Source organism: Hevea brasiliensis, chromosome 8, assembly GCF_030052815.1.
Source record: "Hevea brasiliensis isolate MT/VB/25A 57/8 chromosome 8, ASM3005281v1, whole genome shotgun sequence".
NCBI lineage: Eukaryota > Viridiplantae > Streptophyta > Magnoliopsida > Malpighiales > Euphorbiaceae > Hevea > Hevea brasiliensis.
In genome coordinates this window covers 3,979,904-4,002,897 of record NC_079500.1, presented here as the reverse complement: position 1 = coordinate 4,002,897, position 22,994 = coordinate 3,979,904, and the positions used below count along the sequence as shown (strand labels likewise).

The 22,994-nt window shown below is 34.4% G+C and overlaps 3 protein-coding genes across 3 annotated transcripts; all 3 read left to right on the top strand.

Moving 5' to 3' along the window:
* Window positions 1–10,676: 10,676 nt before the first annotated feature.
* On the top strand, window positions 10,677–11,888 carry LOC131182439 (F-box protein CPR1-like). Its single transcript, XM_058151992.1, has one exon. The coding sequence runs from the start codon at window positions 10,677–10,679 to the stop codon at window positions 11,886–11,888; it is 1,212 nt and encodes a 403-aa protein (XP_058007975.1).
* A 1,213-nt stretch (window positions 11,889–13,101) lies between these two features.
* LOC131182438 (F-box protein CPR1-like) lies at window positions 13,102–14,355 on the top strand. The gene has a single exon (XM_058151990.1). It carries the CDS (start codon window positions 13,105–13,107, stop codon window positions 14,353–14,355), a length of 1,251 nt encoding a protein of 416 aa, XP_058007973.1. The 5' UTR covers window positions 13,102–13,104.
* Window positions 14,356–17,719: 3,364 nt separating this feature from the next.
* LOC131182437 (F-box/kelch-repeat protein At3g23880-like) lies at window positions 17,720–18,946 on the top strand. The gene has a single exon (XM_058151989.1). The coding sequence runs from the start codon at window positions 17,720–17,722 to the stop codon at window positions 18,944–18,946; it is 1,227 nt and encodes a 408-aa protein (XP_058007972.1).
* Window positions 18,947–22,994: the final 4,048 nt, after the last annotated feature.

The following is a 22,994-nucleotide window of genomic DNA, read 5'->3' as shown; positions in this document are numbered from 1 at the left end:
AAGCGTCTTAGAACTGATAACGGGTTGGAATTTTGTAATCGTGAGTTCGAAGCATTCTGCAGCAATGAAGGTATAGTGAGACATCGCAATTGTACAAGGACACCACAATAGAATGGTATTGTAGAACGCATGAACAAAATGCTTTCTGACAAAGCACGAAGCATGCTCTCACATTCAGGATTGGAAAAAGATTTCTGGGCTGAAGCAATTAATACAGCCTGTTTCATGGTTAATAGATCTCCATCTACAGCTATTGAGTGCAAAACTCCTTTTAAGATTTGGTCCGGTTCACCCGCTGATTACTCTCAGCTAAGAGTATTTTGTTGCCCTTCTTATGCTCATGTGAGAGATGGTAAGCTTGAGCCGAGGGCAAGAAAATGCATATTTCTAGGGTATGCATCTAGAGTGAATGGCTACAGGTTTTGGTGCAATGATCCAAAGTCTCTAGGATTAATTATCAGCAGGGATGTGACATTTAATTAGTCTACTTCATTGGATAGTCAGAGGGAGAAGTCAATAGTAGAATCAGATCACGGTGTCAGAGAACAGGTGGCGCTTGATATTGATACTTCAACAGTCCAGTCCAGTGATTCAGAGGATGAGGTGCAAGATCCTGATCAACAAGAGGATGCACCTGAGCAACAGCAACATGAACCATATAGCATTGCAACTGGTAGAGAGAGAAGACAGATTAGACCACCGTAGAGGTGTGCATATGCAGATCTAGTTGCGTTTGCCTTGTCAGTTGCTGACACAGTTGATGTGCATGAACCCAGCAATTATAGAGAAGCTATTTCTTGTTCAGATGCAGATCAGTGGGTCGGTGCTATGAGTGAAGAATTGAATCTCTTCACAAGAATCAGACTTGGGAGCTTGTAATATTGCCTAAGGGATAAAAAGTGGTAGGTTGCAAATGGGTGTTCAAGAAAAAGGAAGGCACTCTAGGGGTTGAAGCTGTAACGCCCTCACCATAGGTAGTCAGTACATTTTACTATTCCGACGACTAATGTCTGTTTGGACAGTCAAAATATTTGAAACTACACTTAAACTATAGTGAGGAGGCATAAATTGATGGAATAAATGTTAAGAAAATTTAATAAAAATAGGAAATAAATTTGGGACCAAATTTAAGGTTTATTTAGGTAAAAAAATAAAATTAAAGATGTTAAAGAAAATTTAGAGAAAATAAAATAAAATTTAGAGAATTTAATTAATTAGTGAAAAAATAATGAAAATTGAGAGAATAAAATAATTAACACAAATTAAAATTTATGAATTTAATTAGAAAGAAGAAGAAGAGAAAAGAAAAAGAAAAGAAAAGAAGAAGAAAAGAAAAGAAAAAAAAGAGCTTATGACAATTTAAAATTTAAAGTACAAATATATATATATATATATATATATATATATATATATATATATATATATATATATATATATATATATGAGATAAAAGACAAAATCCCACCAACCCCAAGCCTCCATCTTCTTCCTCCCTCTTCTCTCTCTCTCTCTCTCTCTTTGAGCCGGCCACCATGGGAGCTCTCTCCCTCTATTTTTGTTTTCTTAAAGCTTGATTTCCCAAGCTTTCTCGTCACCAAAACCCATGGTCCCCTTCATTAAAAATTTAGCCCACTCCATAAGGAAGCCATTGATAGTAATAAGAAGAAGAAAAGTTGAAGTTTAATAAGTCATCCAAGAGGTTAGTGCCTAATCTTCTTTTCTCCCTTTATTAATCCTTGAGTTAAGGTTAAAATGAAGTGAAATTTATAAGAAACTAAAAGAAATTAGTGAGTTATGAAGGGAGTAAATTTCGGTACCCATGGTAAGTGAGGGTTTTTTATGACTATGATGTATATAAAGTGATTTAATGATGTTGGTTGATGCATTTCTAAGTATTAGAAGTTGATTTACATTGACATTTTATGAGATTGAAATTGTGAGTTAGGGTTTGACCTAACTTTGGTATTTTTGTATTGTACCATGCAATTGGGATTGTTGAGATGTGTTGATGATATTTAGAAGTGCCTTGAATGTCAAATTGAAGTAAGGAAGTTGGAGGAGAAATGAATTATTGGGAGTCCTATTTTGTACAGGTTGTGTTTGTTGAGGGCAGTATACATTTTAGGCTATAAATGAAATTGTGTGACCCTAATTGGTATGAGGCTAATTAGAGGTGAAATATGACCTATAATAGACTAATTTTTATGCAGAGGTCATGCCAAAATTCTACCTAGAAAGTGACCTAGAAAGTGATCAAATCCGGATTGCCTAAAATGTGAATCCAGAATTTGACCATATGAACAGCAATTAGTCTTTTGGCTATAATTCACTCAAAATAAGTCCAAATGACCTGAATTTAATACCATTGGAAAGCTTAGATATAGGGCTACAATTTTCATGAAGACCACTGAACCCAGAAATGTCAAAAACCAAACCAAATTGCTGGCCCAAATTGGGTCACAAAATTGTCCAGACCTGTGTTGCCCAGAAACTGCTAGACACAAACTTACCCAACCAGTTTTGGCAAAATGGCCATAACTTGGTCTACAAGAACCCAAATGAAATGAAACTAGTGGCAAAATGTCCACAAGACATAGGACTACAAAATTGGAATTTTGACCAAAACCCAAAAATCAAGAGAACTAGGTCAAATTGTTAGAACAAGTCAATACATCAAACCTGGAATATGACCAAACTTCATTTGACCCTAGAATAGTCTTTTAGTCATGTCTCCCACTAGAAAAATCCAATTGAGATGAGACATACTTTTACAGAATCCTAAGAAATAGGGTTACAACTTTGTTTCAGAAACCTTTCTCAAATTATGAATTTAAGAACCTCAAAAAGTCACTCGCAGTTACTGACCTGAACTGAAGGTCTGTTGGCATAGGGTATAGGAGTCCAGCCCAATTAATTGGCCATAAATAATTTCATAAAACTTGAAAAATTGTGATACAAATTTCTCAATGATCATAAGACATAGGACAACAATTTCTATGAAGATCACTATGCCTAAAAGTGACTGTAACATATTCCATTAATTAGGTAAACTCTAAGTTCAAAAGCTGCCCAGTTATGGAACCTGAATCTAAAAATGAGTCAGTTATGGTTATTTGACCATAACTTGAGTTCTAAAATTCAAATTGACATGATTCAAAAGGGAAAATAAAGATACGACATAAAGGAACAACTTCCATGAAGGAAGTGTGGCTAAACAGTGGCTACAAACTGATTGTATGGATAGGTAAAAGTAAGACACAAAAACTGAAACCAAAGAAAGGTCCATGAGATAAATTATCTTATAGTAAGAATTTAACCCTAACAAGCCGTTAAACACTAAATTACATGAAAGGGGTGTGTGGGACCTATTTTTCCACTATAAAGTGATATGTACATTTCAAAGAAATAAGCCGTTAAACACTAAATTACTGAACTGAGAGAGTTGAAAGTTCAGTTACAGGAGCTACTAGACAAGGGCTTCATACGCCCTAGTGTGTCACCCTGGGGAGCACTAGTGCTATTTGTGAAGAAGAAAGACAGTACCCTTCGGTTATGTATAGACTACCGGCAGCTGAATAAGGTGACTGTGAAAAATAAATACCCTTTACCGAGGGTAGATGACCTGTTTGATCAGTTGAGGGGAGCTGAAGTATTCTCCAAGATAGATCTCAGATTAGGCTATCACCAGTTGAGAGTGAAGGAGACAGATGTTCCTAAAATTGCTTTCAGGACCCGGTATGGACATTATGAGTTCCTAGTGATGCCATTTGGGCTAACAAATGCACCAGCAGCTTTCATGGACCTAATGAACCACATCTTTCATCCCTACTTGGATCGGTTTGTTGTGGTCTTTATAGATGATATATTGGTGTATTCTAAGAACCGGGAGGAGCATGATGAACACTTGAGAGTAGTACTACAAACACTGCGAGAAAAGCAGTTGTATGCCAAGTTATCCAAGTGTGACTTCTGGTTGGATGAGATATCCTTTCTTGGACACATTGTGTCAGCAGATGGAATCAGAGTAGATCCAAGGAAGATTGAAGCAATAGTTGAATGGAAGCCTCCCAGAAATGTAACAGAAGTCAGAAACTTTTTGGGGTTAACTGGATACTACAGGAGATTTGTGAAGGGATTTTCCCTTATAGCAGCCCCACTGACTAAGTTACTGCATAAGAATGCAAAGTTTGACTGGAATGAAAAATGTCAAACCAGCTTTGAGAAGCTGAAGGCTATGCTTACAGAAGCTCCAATGTTGACACAGCCAGAGTCAGAGAAAGACTATATGATCTATAGTGATGCCTCTCACAATGGGCTTGGGTGTATTCTAATGCAAGAAGAGAAAGTAGTTGCCTATGCTTCTAGACAGCTAAGGCCACATAAAAAGAACTACCCAACTCATGATCTGGAATTGGCGGCAATAATATTTGCATTGAAGATATGGAGGCATTACCTATATGGTGAGAAGTGTTGCATCTACACTGATCACAAGAGTCTAAAGTACTTGCCAACTCAGAAGGAACTCAGTCTGAGACAGAGGAGATGGATTGAATTCCTTAAAGACTATGACTGTGTGATCGACTACCATCCTGGGAAAGCAAATATAGTGGCTGACACCCTAAGCAGGAAGTCCATGATGGCTTTGAGAGTATTGAATGCTCGGTTGTCTTTAGCACAGGATGGGGTACTTTTGGCTGAGTTGTGTGTAAAGCCAAGTTTGTTACAGCAAATACAAGAAGCACAGTTAAGGGATGAAAAGTTGCTAACTGTTATGGGCAGAACTCAAGAGGGGAAGGAGACTGATTATGAGTTGAAAGGAGATGGGTGCCTGTACTATAAAGGCAGAATATGTGTACCAAGAGATGAGGAACTGAAGAAGAATATCTTGAAAGAGGCGCACAGTAGCTTCCATGCTATGCACCCAGGAAGTACCAAGATGTACCAAGACCTGAAAACACATTATTGGTGGCCTGGAATGAAGATAGAGATTGGTGATTTTGTGACTAGATGTTTGACATGCCAGCAGGTTAAGGCTGAGCATCAGGTCCCATCAGGGTTGTTGCAACCTATATCCATACCAGAATGGAAATGGGACCGCGTTACCATGGATTTTGTGACTGGGCTACCATTGACACAGAGGAAGCATGATATTATATGGGTGATTGTGGATAGATTGACCAAGTCAGCTCATTTCCTACCAGTTAGAACCAACTACTCATTAGAGAGATTAGCAGAAATTTACATAGATGAGATAGTCCGGCTATATGGAGTGCCAACATTGATCATATCTGACCGAGACCCGAAATTTACTTCGAGGTTTTGGAAGAGGCTACAGGAGTCTTTAGGCACTCGACTACACTTCAGTACGGCTTTTCATCCACAGACGGATGGATAGTTAGAATGGGTGATTCAGGTAACCCTTAGAACCTAGTAAATTATTATAAATGTTAAAAGACTACAAAAAATGACATGAATCACATAATAGGTATTGGAAGATATGTTGAGAAGCTGCATCATTGATTTTGAAGGAAGTTGGGAGAAGTATCTTCCTTTGGTAGGGTTTGCTTATAACAACAGCTACCAAGCCAGTATAAAAATGGCTCCATATGAAGCGTTGTATGGGAGGAGATGTAGAACTCCCTTATGCTGGACAGAAATGGGTGAGGAGAAAGTAGTGGGCCCAGATTTAGTGAGACAGACAGAGGAAAAAGTGAAACTCATCAGAGACAATTTGAAAGTCGTCTCGGACAGACAGAAGTCATATGCCGACCCGAGGACAAAGGATATAGAGTATGAGCTTGGCGATAAGGTGTTTCTTAAGGTATCACCTTGGAAGAAAGTGCTAAGATTTGGTAAGAAGGGTAAGTTGAGCCCTAGGTTTATTGGTCTATACGATGTCATTGAGCGTGTGGGTCCAGTAGCCTACAGGCTAGCTTTACCACTTGAGTTGGATAAGATCCACAGTGTATTCTATGTGTCGATACTCAGGAGATACATATTAGATCCTTCACATGTCATTTCAGCAAAGGAGATAATTGTGCAACCTGATTTGACATATGAAGAAGAACCAGTCAGAATCTTGGCATGGGAAGTAAAAGAACTCAGAAACAAGAGGATCCCACTAGTGAAAGTCTTGTGGAGACACCACAACATGGAAGAAGCGACATGGGAGAGCGAGGAGACGATGAGGCAACAGTTCCCTTAGCTCTTCACATCAGGTAAATTTCGAGGACGAAATTTTTATTAGAGGGGAAGAATTGTAACACCTTCACCATAGGTAGTCTGTACATTTGACTGTTTCGACAACCAATGTCTGTTCGGACAGTCAAAATGTCTGAAACTATGTTTAGACTATAGTGAGGAGGCATAAATTGATGAAATAAATGTTAAGAAATTATAGGAAAAATTTTGAGAAAATAAAATAATAAAAATAAATCGATATGCATTATGAAAGGCATTTTGGTCATTTCACCCCCAAAGGTGAATTTTGACCTAAATGTCAAAATAAAAATTTAGAGAATAAAATAATTAACACAAATTAAAAATTATGAATTTGAATTAGGGAAATGAGAAGAAAAGAAAAGAAAAGAAAGGAAACGAAAAGAAAGGAAAAGAAAAGAAAAGAAAAGAAAAAGGTTTATGAAAATTTAAAACAAATTAAGTACACATAAATATATAAAGCACAAGAGACAAAACCCACCTACTTTTCTCTCCATCTTCTTCCCCACTCTCCCTCTCTCTTACAGTCCACCTTTGTGCTCCCTCTCCACCATTTTTGTCAAGCTTTCAAGCTTGATTTTCCAAGCTTCCACACACCAAAACTCATAGCTCCCTTTACAAAAAATAGTCCCTACACCCTAAGGAAGCTATAGATACCAAAAAGAAGCAAAAAAAAAAAAATTGAAGTTTGGCAAGACACCCAAAAAGGTTAGTGCTCAAAACTCTTAATCTCTTCTTTAAGCATGAAAATCATGCTAAACCAAGTGAAGATTTACATGAAATTAAAAAGAAAAATTTGGGACAGAAACCCTTGAATTTGGCAGCCCTAGAGGAACCATGAAAATGATGAATTTTGTTGGTTTTAGTTTAGTTAGGGAAGTTAATTAACAAGGTATGATATGTGGGAATTGATTTCATGGTTATATATGTGAATTTAATGTTTGAAATTAGGGTTGTACACTTGAAAGTGGGGATTTTGTGACATTTTTGAATTTGACCTAATTGTGTTGAGATTGATGATAATAGAAGTGACATGTATGCTTATTTGGAATTTGGAGAAGGAGGAGATTGAATTTTGGGAGTGTCAAATTTTCTGCAGGTTGGGACTCAATGAGTCTAGTGTGTTTGTTGAACCCTAACTGACAATGTGTGACCCCAATTGGTATGAGGCCAATTGGAGGTGTTTTGGGACATCCAAACCTTCATTTTTCAAGAAGAAACCCTGCCCAAATTCTGTCAAAATCATAACCAATTCTCTGCCCAAACCCGGATGACCAAACACTGCTAACCCAGAAAATGACCAAATGAACAGTATGTGTTCATTTGGTCATAACTCTCTCTATACTGGTCCAAATGACCTAAAATTTCATCAATGGAAAGCTTAGACATAGGGCTACACTTTTCATGAGGACCACTTGACCTAGTTTTGCCTTTAACCAAATCAAATTGTTAGCACAATTTTAGTCACTAAAATTGCCAACCCAGAAATTGTCTCAAAATACTATTTCTTTGGTATTTTGACCATAACTTGAGTTCTATAACCCCAAATTCAATGATTCGAAAATTGAAATTCAAGTTTAAACATAGAGGAGCAATTGTTATGAAGAAAGTGTGACTAAATAGACATCCTAACCTAGTCAAATTCCTAGATAAAGATAACACATCAACATGAACCTAAAGAAAGGTTCATGGGAAAAATGCTATATAGGATAATTAAAATACTCATAAGGAAAATTAAATATTAAAAATGATATGAATATGTAAATTAGGACTAATGTCCTATCAATATGAAATTAAAGGTACCAATGAACAGTACTAGAAAATAGTAATAGTGAATAGTGCTAAATTAATTAAAAATGTTTAATTGCCCATAATATACCTAGACTTATTTATTTAGTTTGGATAAATTGGTATACCAATTAGGGACTATAGCTAGCAGTACTGCCTACCGAGAAAATCATGAACTGACAATATATGTCTGGTATGATTATTCTATAGGCTATATGCCGACTTACTTACCATTGTGCCTACTTTATTTCTGGCTTTACAAGCTCGACAATGGGTCTCATGCCCGATACCGGCCTCGTGCTGCAATTTGTCCTCATGCCTGACAGACGTATATTGGATAGACATATGGCTGTCTAGCCAGTATACACCCGTGCATCCAGCTTTTATAGTTTGTTATAGGTTTCTTGGACACTGATAAAAATTAATTAAGACTTAAAATACAATAAGTAATCATAAAAGATCCTGATAATGTTAATTATTTCCAAAGAGTAACAAAAATATAAAAGACCCAGAAATTATGAGTTGCAGATATTATTTCAAATGTTAAATTATTGTTATTATAAATTATGCACCACTAAGCGTTATGCTTAGCGCGTTGGTTTTCCATCGCGTAGGTACTGGAGATCGATCCAAAGAAGAAGACTAAAGAGTGCAATCGACAGAGCTCTGATCAGATCTGCCATTGTTCAAAGTCACCTCACCGGTCTTTTGTATTTTGGTAGGGCTCATGTATAGACTAGTATTTTGGTTCATTATGTTTAGTCATGATGTAATTACTAGTTTATGATGTATTTCATTTTGGACTTGAAATGAAAACTTATAATTTATTATCTATGAATTTCCATATGAATGCAATAGATGACACTTCATTTTGAGATCTCATAAATAGTTGTGAATGATATGATAAAAGAGAATATGATATGTAAATATGTGAGATGACTATGAATATGTTAACAGGTGATAGTGGAACCCGCCAGATGCTAATAAAACAGAGGAGGATCTGTCCGGGTCTCCACAGAAATAAGATATATAAAAAAAAATTTCTACACATAAATTACCTGATTTAAATGACATTAAAATTTACAATAGACATGACAAGATAAGATAGAGTGCTCCGGCACCGAATGTGACACTTCTTGCTCGGCTATACAATAGACGGGTAAGGGGCGTTACAGTGTTATTCTTCTTCTCTTTTCAATATTGTGTGATTTTGCAATTTGTGTGTGTGCTTTAGATTTGCGTGCTTGTTATAACAATTTGAGAAGAAAAGGATTTTTCAGTTTGGATGATGAAAGAATATAGTGTTGTAGGATCTTGGACCAAACTTTTCTATATTTCACATTTGTAAGGAATACGAAAGTTAGTAGCTTGTAGGCTAAATGGTAAGGTTCTATTGGCAAAAGGAGGTGGAAAGCTAGTTTTCTATGATCCAAAGACAGAAGAAATCTTTGATGCAGAAATTTTGGGCGATGTACGCTCCTTTATTTTGTATACTTTTGTGGATAGTCTTGTTTTACTCAGTGAAGCAAATGAATTGACAGAAGAGGAAGCTTCTGAGGGTGATGACGCGAATGGAGTTTTAAAGGATCATTATTCTTCTCCTGAGGGTGTAGACAAGTAGGACTTGAAGAAGAACAGTAAAGCAAATGAAATCTTGGAGGAGGATGCATCAATTTCTAGTTCACACATGTTAATTAATGAATCAAATGGGGAATCAAAGGAAGAAGCATAGAGAGAGTTCATTTCTGCAGAATGAAGCAAACGGTATCTTGGGGAGCATCGTTCTACTGCAAACATTATTCAAAATCAATGGTCTTCTTGTGCTAGCATATATGGACCAGAATAGCAGCAGCAGCCTATGTAAGCTTAATGGAGCATTTTAACAAGTCTTTGTTATTTGTAAATTAATTCCTTTTGACGGGATGTTAAAGTTTCATTATGGTAAGGAAAATATTTAGCACCTAAGTTTGTGCTTTAGTTCTAGCATTTTGAAGCATAGCTGTGTCTTGAGTCTTGATCAACTAGGCCTAAATACAGCATGTCATGTGCATATCTTAATATGATTAGGTCTTCCCATTGGATTTTTGAATGTTATGTAACATACGTGTCACATCTGCATGGTGTTCTAGACTAAATACCGAGTTTTAGTATAAAGTTAATGCATACACTCATTTGGTATAAGGGTTTTATTTGTTTAATTATTTAATCGTAAGCCTTTAAAATTTGTTTAATAATTAAGAACACGTGCAGTAACTACAATTCTGTAACAAAATCAGATTGGAAATTGGAGACTCAGATCAGAAAATCTTTATATTTTAATAATAATATTAAATAATATTTTTATTTTGAAATTAATATTCAATTTAATATTTTGTGTAGAAAAATTATGAAAGAATATTTTGAAATAACTAGAAGAAGAAAAATTATGTGTAGAAAGAAAGAGTAACGGCCTCTATTCCAGAATCTTCTATTGTTTATATACAAAGAAAGATATAACTGCTGCCTAACTACGTTGCCAGCTCAACACTCTAGCTCGATTACTGTTCCCGCCAATTCCATAAATTGAATGGGGCAAGCCACTTCTCAGCAAGCCTAGTATTTTTTTCAGAGCCAATAGATCCATAGCTCAATAAAACGGAACAGACGCAGCAAGAAGAACAAAAAGAAAAATGTCTGATCATCTGACTCGAGAATTGCTGGAAGAAATTTTGTCAAGATTGCCAGTGAAATCAATCCTCATATGCAGGTGCGTTTCCAAGACTTGGTACTCTTTAATCACCAACCCTTCTTTCATAGCCCACCATCTCAAGAAAACCGCTGCAAGAAATAGTGGCCTACTTTTCTTTAGTTACAGCACCAGAGAACTTATTTGGCCATTTAAAGAAAATGTGCGTTATTTGCTATACCCAGATGAGTCTTTCCCTGCAAACCCTATTGAAGAACTTGATTGCCCATTTAAAGACATAAAGCGTTTTGTTGATATAGTGGGTTCTTGTAATGGGGACTTTTGTCTATCTTATGGTGTTTATGGCAGACACACTGATGGAGCTGCTTTATGGAACCCTAGCGTTAGAAAGATTGTTAACATTCCTTGTCCTAATGTTACGTTTACCTCATATGGACCCTATATACCCTCACTTGGGTTTGGCTTTGATTCCACTACTGATGATTATAAGCTTGTGAGAATAGTGTACTCGCATTTTAACTTTGGTGAGATTCGGCCTTTTGTTGAGATTTACAGTTTGAGAAGTAGGGGTTGGAGAAAGGTTGATAATAATCTGAAATATGTCATCACTGCGCGCTCAACGTCTGCTTTTCTGAATGGAGCTTGGCATTGGGTTGCCAATAAGCGATTTTATGGGCCTGGTGTATGCGATGCGATTGTGTCGTTTTCCTTGGGAGAAGAGGCGTTTGGAGAAATGGAGGTACCAGATTGTTTGGTTAAGAAATACCAGTTTGTGGATGTTGCAGTTTTTGATGGATCACTTCTGCTGGTTGCATCTTTTAAACTGACTGGGGAAGGCTGTTTTACAGTTTGGATGATGAAAGAATATGGTGTTCCAGGATCTTGGACCAAACTTTTCGATATTCCTGATTTTAAATCACATTTGAAATGGATAAGAAAGTTAGTTGCATTTAGGCAAAGTGGTAAGGTTCTATTGGCAAAATTATTTGGACAGCTAGTTTTCTATGATCCAAAGACAGAAGAAATCTTTGATACAAAAATTCGGGGCAATGCACACTCCTTTTATTTGGATACTTTTGTGGAGAGTCTTGTTTTACTCAATGAAACAGATGAATTTACAGAAGTGGAAGCTTCTGAGGATAATGGCACAAGTGAAATCTTGGAGGAGGTTGCTTCTAGTTCTAGTTTCGACTAGAAGTAGCACTATCGGACGTATTTAGGTCCTAATAATTGCATGCATAGATACTTGCATATATGAATAAATGCGTCTCTCTGGATAATTTTTGTTAAAGTTTCTATTAGTTAATAAATTTTAATGCCAATTAAATTACTATATAATTTCTCTATTTTAATAAAACTAATTAGTTAGGCTATGTCTTTTAAAAAGCACAATATTATGAAAAATATATTTACAAATGAAGATGAAAAGCTGTGTGAGACTAAATTTACATGTTTTTTTTTATTATTTAATTATTTTCATTCAATTCTTTAGACATTTTTTTATGATTTTTCTATTGAGAAATAATTTTTCCGTATTATTGCCTTTATTCCTTGGAGATCTAAGACAACTTATTAATCTTTTTACATAGAAAGCAGAAAGCTTGTAGCATTTATCAAAAGATGAAAAATAAAAATAAAATGAGAGAAAAAAAAGAAGAGAAAATCTGAAAAATTTGAATATAAAAAAAAGGGGAAGAGCTAAAGTTTTTAAATACAAGAACTTCCTAAATATTTTCATCAAAATAAAGAAATTAAATAATAATTTCATTGAAATTAAAATTCATTAACCAATGAAAAAATTGATACTTTTCATAAATAGTTTAATTGACTAAAAATAAGAGAATATTTAGTTTAATTTATACGTTGATCAAAGCTACTTATAAATAGAAAGTTATGTGCAAATTAATATTTGATTTGATTTATAAATTAAAAAAAGTAATTAAAATAAGTTAAAAGTCATAAGTGACGATACCTTATATTTATAAGTTATCTATTTATTTTAAAATTATTATTTAATCAAATAAAAATATAAATACTTTTTAATCACATACTTAAATATTTAGAAGTTATTTTTATGTAATTTTATTAAAAAATTAATTATTTTAATTTAATTCATAAGTTAAAAATATAATTAATTTTAATAATTAATTTTAACAGCGTCAGTACTGTAATTATTAAAAGTATACAAAGAAAGATCTTCTATTCTTTATCGTACAACTAGTACCTAACCCCATTGCCAGCTCAACGGTAACTGTTCCCGCCAAATTTCATTTTTCTTATTTCCATTCGTTAAACTAAATGCGCCTGCCTTAAGGCTCAGTAATTTTTTCAAAGCCAGGAGATCCATAGCTCCGTAAAACAGAGCAGACGCAACAAGAAGCAAAATGTCACATCTTGAGAAAAAAGAAAAAATGTCGGATCGTCTTTCTCAAAAGTTGCTTACTGAAATTTTGTCAAGATTGCCTGTGAAATCACTCCTCAAATGCAGGTGCGTTTCCAAATCTTGGTACTCTTTGATCACCAACCCTTCTTTCATAGCCCACCATCTCGAGAAAACCGCTCCAAGAAACAGTGGCCTACTTATCTTTAGGTACAGCACTACCGCAGAACCAGACACAGAGTCAGATAATGAGCGTTATTTTCTATACCCAGATGAGGGTTTCCCTGAAAACCCTGTCGAGGAACTTGATTGCCCATTTAAAGGCGTTAAGGGTTTTGTTAATATAGTGGGTTCTTGTAATGGGGTCTTTTGTCTATCTGATAATGTTGGTGGCATTAATACTTACAGAGCTGCTTTGTGGAACCCTAGTGTTAGAAAGATTGTTAAAATTCATTTTCCTAAAGTTAACTATACATCAAAAGGACCCTTTATTCACTCACTTGGGTTTGGTTTTGATTCCACTACTGATGATTATAAGTTGGTGAGAGTAGTGTATTTGAAAGATAGTACTCTTAACTATAATGAGTTTCCGCCTTTGGTTGAGATTTACAGTTTGAGAAGTAGGGGTTGGAGAAAGGTTGATAATAATCTGAAATATGCCATGCGCGAGGGCTCAACGTCTGCTTTTCTGAATGGAGCTTGTCATTGGGTTGCCACTAAGGAGGATGGTCTAAGCGAAGTGATTGTGTCCTTTGCTTTGGGAGAAGAGGTGTTTGGAGAAATGGAGGTACCAGATTGTCTGGTTAAGAAATATATCTTTATGGATATTGCTGTGTTTGATGGATCACTTTTGCTGGTTCCTTTTATGAAATTTACTACGGAAAGGTGTTTTTCAGTTTGGATGATGAAAAAATATGGTGTTCCAGGATCTTGGACCAAACTTTTCAATATTTCACATTCGGAATGGATACGAAGGTTAGTTGCATTTAGGCAAAATGGTAAGGTTCTATTGGCAAAAGTGGATGGAGAGCTAGTTTTCTATGATCCAAAGACAGAAGAAATCTCGGCTACAGAAATTTTGGGCAATACACGCTCCTTTTATTTGGACACTTTAGTGGAGAGTCTTGTTTTACTCGATGAAGCAAATGAATTTGCAGAGGAGGAAGCTTCTGAGGATGATGGCACAAATGGAGTTTCAAAGGAGCCTTCTTCTTCTCCTGATGGCGTAGACAAGGACTTGCAGAAGTCAGTGAAGGGAAGAAGAATGCCAACAGTCCTATGATACTGAACGAAGCAAATGAAATCTTCGAGGAGGTTGCACCTAGTTCTAATTCAACGATTGATAAAGCAAATGAAGAATCAAAGGAAGAAGCACAGGGAGAGTCAATTTCTACAGAATGAAGCAAATGGTGTCTTGGGGAGCATGATTCTCCTGCACACATTTTATCAAATTCCAGCAACTGGATGTTCAAATCAATGGTCTTCATGTGCTAGTGTGGACCAGAACTAGTAGTGGTTGTAGCTCTATCGTACATAAGCTTAATGGAGCCTCTATCGAGTTTTTGTGATTGCAAATTTAGTTCTACCATTAGATTTTAATATCAACTTTAAAAAAAAAGCTCTGAGTCTTGAATCTTGATCAGCTAGACTCCATTACAATGCATATTTTCATATGATTAGGTCTGCCCATCTGATTTTTGAATGTTAGAATGTACATTTGCATGGTGTTTTGGACTAGATACTGAGATTTTAATAAATGAAATTAGATGTTTTATTATTTTTTTTCTATTTTATGCTTGTTTCTTAATATATGTAATTTGAACTCTAACCCTTTGTTTGAATTGATGAATATGAATGGAAGGTAAAAGAAAAGAAATTTAATTCCTCCGATATTGATCTTTTATTTAGATATTAAAATAAAAATAGAAGAGAAAAGAGGAGAAATAAACAGAATAAAAGAAAATTTTCATTTCTCAAATCCTCTTAATTGACCTAAAGTATTTTCTTCTAAATAGAGTTAAAAAAAGAGAAATAGGAGAATAAATGTATTACTTATATTATATTTATTAAATATCTTTAAACATAAAAGAGAGTATAATTTTTTTTTTCAAAAAATTCTATCATATTTTAATAATTTATGGGAGAGATTAGATTTACTTTCATTTCTTTTCTATTTATTTTTCTTATTCAATTTCTTTTCGTAAGAGTAAAGAACTAAATTCCATTATATTTTTAAAAGGATAGAACGAAAAATGTCCATCGGATTAAAGCGTTTAAAGGCTTAAAGCGTTTTGCTAATATAGTGAGTACTTGTAATGGGGTCTTTTGTCTATCCGATGATGTTTATGGCAAATACACTGGTAGGGCTGCTTTATGGAACCCTAGTGTTAGAAAGTTTATTGCCATTCCTGGTCCTAATGTTACGTTTACCTCACATGGACCCTATATACACTCACTTGGGTTTGGTTTTGATTCCACTACTGATGATTTTAAGTTGGTGAGTGTAGTGTATTTGCAAGATAGTGATTTTAACTTTTATGAGATTCCGCCTTTGGTTGAGATTTACAGTTTGAGAAGTAGGTGTTGGAGAATGGTTCATAATGATCTGAGACATGCCATCCCCGAGTGCTCAACGTCTGCTTTTCTGAAAGGAGCTTGTAATTGGGTTGCCCCTAAGCGACAAAAGGGGGCTGTTGCAGGCGATGTGATTGTGTCGTTTGCTTTGGGAGAAGAGGTGTTTGGGGAAATGGAGGTACCAGATTTGTTTGGTTAACAAATATCTCTTTATGGATGTTGCAGTGTTTGATGGATCACTTCTGCTGGTTCATTTTATGAAATTGATTGGAGAAGAAGAGGATTTTTCAGTTTGGATGATGAAAGAATATAGTGTTGCAGGATCTTGGACCAAACTTTTCTATATTTCACATTTGTAAGGAATACGAAAGTTAGTAGCTTGTAGGCTAAATGGTAAGGTTCTATTGGCAAAAGGAGGTCGAAAGCTAGTTTTCTATGATCCAAAGACAGAAGAAATCTTTGATGCAGAAATTTTGGGCGATGTACGCTTTGATGCTTTTGTGGATAGTCTTGTTTTACTCAGTGAAGCAAATGAATTTACAGAAGAGGAAGCTTCTGAGGGTGATGACGCGAATGGAGTTTCAAAGGATCATTATTCTTTCTTCTGAGGGTGTAGACAAGTCGGACTTGAAGAAGAACAGTAAAGCAAATGAAATCTTGGAGGAGGATGCATCTATTTCTAGTTCACACATGTTAATTAATGAATCAAATGTGGAATCAAAGGAAGAAGCATAGGAGCATCGTTCTACTGCAAACATTATTCAAAATCAATGGTCTTCTTGTGCTAGCATGGACCAGAATAGCAGCAGCAGCCTATGTAAGCTTAATGGAGCATTTTAACAAGTCTCTGTTATTTGTAAATTAATTCCTTTTGATGGGATGTTAAAGTTTCATTATGGTAAGGAAAATATTTAGCACCTAAGTTTGTGCTTTAGTATAAAGTTAATGCGTACACTTATTTAGTTGATATATTATACTTTTTTTATTAAATTATTTAGTCGTTTTATTAAATTTTTTGATATTCAAATTATTATTTAGTTCTTTTATTTGAAGAAAATTATTTAATTGATTATGTATTTTAAAAAATCACTATTCAGTTTCTCTATTTTAGTGAAACTAATTAATTTGTCTATATATTTTGAAAAATATAGTATTTCAAAAAATATATTCCTGAAAAAAAAATGAAATTTTGTTATGTGAAAATTAAATTTGAATTTAATATTTTTTAATTTTTAATTTTTTGGACATCTTTTTTGTGTGCTTCTCTGCTGGGAAATAATTTCCCTTGATTATTTAGAAATTTAAGAAAATTAATTTTTTTTATGTAGATTGCTTATACTATTTTTATGAAGAGAATGAGAAAGAAAAGAATTAGGGTAATTTACGTATAAAAAATAATTATAAGAGTAAATAATTTATAGAGTCAAATTATAGAGATCAATTAATATGTTTTTCTAAGATATAAAGACTAATTAATTAATTTTACTAAAATAAAGAGATTAAATAGTAATTTAATCAGTATTAACTAACGAAAAAATTAATAGAGAAACTAAATAGTTTAACGGAAGTAAAATATAAAAACTAAATAATATATTTTTTAAAATATAAAAACTAAATAATTAATTTTATTAAAATACAGAACTAAATAATAATTTATTCTATCTTAAAAAAAACCTCATTTTATTTAAAAATTTCTTAAATATTAAATTAACAAAAACAAATATATAAAATAATAAAATGAGGGTTTTATTTGTTTAATTATTTTATCGTAAGCCTTTAAAATTTGTTTAATAATTAAGAGAATCTTTATATTTTAATAATTTTTATTTTGAAATTACTAGAAGAAGAAAAATTATGTGTAGAAAGAAAGAGTAACGGCCTCTATTCCAGAATCTTCTATTGTTTATATACAAAGAAACATATAACTGCTGCCTAACTATACATTGCCAGCTCAACACTCTAGCTCGATAACGGGGCAAGCCACTTCTGAGCAGGCCTAGTATTTTTTCAGAGCCAATAGATCCATAGCTCAATAAAACGGAGCAGACGCAGCAAGAAGAACAAAAAGAAAAATGTCTGATCATCTGACTCGAGAATTGCTGGAAGAAATTTTGTCAAGATTGCCAGTGAAATCAATCCTCATATGCAGGTGCGTTTCCAAGACTTGGTACTCTTTAATCACCAACCCTTCTTTCATAGCCCACCATCTCAAGAAAACCGCTGCAAGAAACAGTGGAATACTTTTCTTTAGTTACAGCACCAGAGGACTTGTTTGGCCATTTAAAGAAAATGTGCGTTATTTGCTATACCCAGATGAGTCTTTCCCTGCAAACCCTATTGAAGAACTTGATTACCCATTTAAAGACTTAAAGCGTTTTGTTGATATAGTGGGTTCTTGTAATGGGGTCTTTTGTCTATCTTATGGTGTTTATGGCAAATACACTAATGGAGCTGCTTTATGGAACCCTAGTGTTAGAAAGATTGTTAACATTCCTTGTCCTAATATTACGTTTACCTCACATGGATTCTATAAACACTTACTTGGGTTTGGCTTTGATTCCGCTACTGATGATTATAAGCTTGTGAGAATAGTGTATTTGCCAGATAGTAATTTTAAATTTGATAAGATTCCGCCTTTGGTTGAGATTTACAGTTTGAGAAGTAGGGGTTGGAGAAAGGTTGATAATAATGATCTGAAATATGTCATCGCGGATTTGTCAACGTCTGCTTTTCTGAATGGAACTTGTCATTGGGTTGCCACTAAGCCACCTAATGGGCCTGGTGCATGCGATGCGATTGTGTCGTTTTCTTTGGGAGAAGAGGTGTTTGGGGAAATGGAGGTACCAGATTGTTTGGTTAAGAAATATTACTTTATTGATGTTGCAGTTTCTGATGGATCACTTTTGCTGGTTGCTATTACGAAATTGACAGAGGAAGGCTGCTTTTCAGTTTGGAAGATGAAAGAATATGGTGTTCCAGGATCTTGGACCAATCTTTTCAATATTTCACATTTGGCAGGGATACGAAGGTTAGTTGCATTTAGGCAAAGTGGTGAGGTTCTATTGGCAAACATAGCTGGAGGGCTAGTTTTCTATGATCCAAAGACAGAAGAAATCTCGGCCACTGAAATTTTGGGCAATGCACGCTCCTTTTATTTGGACACTTTAGTGGAGAGTCTTGTTTTACTCGATGAAGCAAATGGAGTTTCAAATGAGCATTCTGCTTCTCATGGTGGCATAGACAAGGACTTGCAGAAGAACAGTAAAGGGAAAAAGATTGCGACAGTCCTACTATACTGAACGAAGCAAATGAAATATTGGAGGAGGCTGCATCTAGTTCTAATTCACAGATAGTAATTGATGAAGCAAATGAAGAATCAAAGGAAGAAGCACAGGGAGAGTCCATTTCTACAGAATGAAGCAAATGATGTCTTGGGGAGCATGATTCTGCTGCGCACATTGTACAAAGTCCAGCAACTGAATGTTCTAATCAATGGTCTTCTTGTGCGGGTTTGGACCAGAAGTAGCAATATCGTACCTAAGCTTAGTGGAGCATTTATCGAGTCTTTGTTATTGCAAATTTAGTTCTAGCATTACATTTTAATATCAACTTGCATATTTTCACATGATTAGATCTTCACATTTGACGATTTTTGAATGTTATTTTCCTCTCAGGATGTACATCTGAGTTCTTAGTAAATTCCTAGCTGTCTGCACATAAATATGTACATAAGAGATAGAAAGGAAAAATTATATTATAGCTCTGTTATTCCATGTAGGACAAACTAATTAAAACATTACAACTAGATGAAAAAAGTAGTTATAATTTTTTTTTTAAGAAAAAATTGTTTTTAATACATCAGAAAATACTTTTTTAATGGGACCTACCACTGCTAATTTAATCCTACGTGAAATTAGGATAATAGCATATAATTACTCCATAGAAAGGGGTCTCACTTAAAAAAAGTCACCACAAAATGAAATGCAGTTGCGAGAGAATACTTAAAAGAGAAAACAATAATAATTTAACTCAACAGATTTTATGTTTTTCTCTCAAAAACAATATAAAAAACCATAAACAACAACGTTTCTGAAGGCAACCTTACTAAATAATAATATTATTTTTTTGACAAACTAATTTTCAATTCAATATTTTATTTTAAAAAATAAATGTGTGATCTTTTCTGATAAATACATAATCATTATCTTATGACAAAATTTACTATTTAATTTTTTATTTTAATAAAATTAATCATTTAATCTTTCTATTTTAAAAATATACTATTCAGATTTTATATTTTGATTTCACTAAACTATTTAGCTTTTTCATCAAATTTTTAATCAATATATTTTAATACCAATCAAACTACTATTTAGTTGGTCTCCATCTTTTGAAAAACATAATATTATGAAAAATATATTCTAGCATGAAAATAAAAATTTTACTGTATAAAGACTAAATTTAAATATACTTTTCTTTTTTCAGTTGTTCAAATATTTTCAGTTAATTTTCTAACTTTTTAGAAATAATTTTCCTACATTGTAGTCTTTATTCCTTGGACCAAACTTTTCAACATTTCACATTTGGAATGGATACGAAGGTTAGTTGCATTTAGGTAAAATGGTAAGGTTCTACAAAAGAAATCTCGGCTACGGAAATTTTGGGCAATGCAGGCTCCTTTTATTTGGACGCTTTAGTGTTGAGTCTTGTTTTACTTGATGAAGCAAATGCATTTGCAGAGGAGGAACCTTCTGAGGATGATGGCACAAATGGAGTTTCAAAGGAGGATTCTTCTTCTCCTAATGGTGTGGACAAGGACTTGCAGAACAACAGTAAAGGAAACAAGAATGCCAACAGTCCTATTATCCTGAATAAAGCAAATAAAATGTTCGAGGAGGTTGCATCTACTTCTAATTCACAAATAGTAATTGATGAAGCAAATGAAGAATCGAAGGAAGAAGCACAGGGAGAGTCCATTTCTACAGAATAAAGCAAATGGTGTCCTGGGGAGCACGATTCTGCTGCAAACATTGTACAAATTCCGGCAACTGAATATTCGAATGGTCTTCTTGTGCTAGTATAGACCAGAAGTAGTAGTACCGTGCATAAGCTCAGTGGAGCATTAACGAGCCTTTGTTATTGCAAATTTAGTTCTAGCATTACATTTTAATATCGACTCTTAAAACATAGCTCTGTGTCTTGAATCTTCATCAGCTAGTCCCAAATACAACATGTCATATGCATATTTTCAAATGATTAGGTCTTCCCATTTGATTTTTGAATGTTATGAAACATACTCTATTTTCAAATGATACTGAGATTTTAATCCATGAAATTAGATTTTTTTTTCTATTTTATGCTTGTTTCTTAATATGTGAAATTTTAACTCTAACCCTTTGTTTGAATTGAGAAATATGAATGGAAGGTAAAAGAAAAGAAATCTAATTTCTCTAATATTTATCTTTTATTTAGATATTAAAATAAAAAGAAAAGAGAAAAGAGGAGAAATAAAACAGAATAAAAGAAAATTTTCATTACTCAAATCCTCTTAATTGACCTAAAATATTTTCTTCCAAATGGAGTAAAATAGAGAGAAATAGGATAATAAATGTGTTAACTTATATTATATTTATTTAAATGTCTTTAAACATAGAAAAGAGAGTATAATTATATTTTTATTTTTTTTTAGAAAAAATTGTATTTCTATCATATTGTAATAATTTATCATAGAGATTAGATTTACTTTCATTTCTTTTCTCTTTAATTTTTTTTAATTCAATTTCTTTTCATAAGGGTAATGAACTAAATACCATTATATTTTTAAAATCAGCAAAAGAAATTTGAAAATAGAATCAAATTAGAAAGATGAAACTCAAATGTCCAATTTGTTAAACTGGATGGGCTTGCGACTTCCCAGCAACCTCTTATCTGAGGCCCAGTATTTTTTCAAAGCCAGTAGATCCATGGCTCAATGAAACAGAGCAGACGCAGCAAGAACGAAAAATGTCCATTGGGTTAAAACGTTTAAAGGCTTAAAGCGTTTTGTTAATATAGTGAGTACTTGTAATGGGGTCTTTTGTCTATCTATGATGTTGATGGCAAATACACTGACGGGGCTGCTTTATGGAACGCTAGTGTTAGAAAGGTTGTTGCCATTCCTGGTCCTAATGTTACGTTTATCTCACATGGACCCTATATACACTCACTTGGGTTTGGCTTTGATTCCACTACTGACGATTATAAGTTGGTGAAAGTAGCGTATTTGCAAGATTTCACATTTGGAAGGGACACAAAAGTTAGTAGCATATAGGCTAAATGGTACAATTCTATTGGCATAAGGAGGTGGCGAGCTAGTTTTCTGTGATCCAAACACAAAAGAAATCTTTGATACAGAAAATTTGGGCGTTGAATTTTGGATATATTTTTTCATGAACCCGAATTGTGATCTAACCTGAAAGTTTTCACGCTGCGACCTGATTAAGATAAAAAGTGAGATCTGTGGTGGTAGTGGAGGGCACGGGCTGATAGGCTCGGGCTCGAGGCCCACCTCTGATCTCCTTGGGGATGTGGGGGCAATACCCCTGCGGTATGGACCAGTATAAATATTGTAATATTCTACCCTTTGTGGTGGAGTTGTGAGATATTTGGGAAATACACTGGGGTTAGGGTTTGAGAGTTCTGATTGATTGTATCTTACTCTTTTCATCATAGTAGAACTTTTTTTTCTCTTATCTTGCCCATTGACGTAGACCTTACGGTTGAATCACGTTAAATTCTATGTTATTCTTCTTCTCTTTTCAATACTGTGTGATTGTGCGATTTGTGTGTGTGCCTTAGATTTGCGTGCTTATTATAACAAACCAGTATCAGAGCTTTGTGCACAAAACCTAGGGTTTACAGATGGCGTTGTCTTCAATGAAGTATGAGATGGAGAAGTTTAATGGTGGATCGAGTTTTAGTCTATGGAAGATTAAAATTAAATCTTCTTTGATCCTACAAGGTCTATGGAAGGCAATCGAGGATAACTTTCCAGAAGGTATAAAAGAGGCGGAGAAGGCTGATCTATAGGAGAGAACCTTGAGTGCGATTTTCATGAGCGTAACTGATAATGTCCTACGCGAGATTACTGGTGAAAGCTCAGCATCTGCTGCATGGAAGAATTAGAGGAGTTATACTCTGCCAAATCGCTGACCAACTGCCTGTATCTGAAGAAAAGGCTTTACAATCTGAGAATGAGCGAAGGTACGTCCATTAAAGAACATCTAGATGAATTTAATTCAATCATTATAGACCCGAAGAATATTGATATTGAGATTGATAGTAAGGATCAGGCCCTTATTGTGTTAT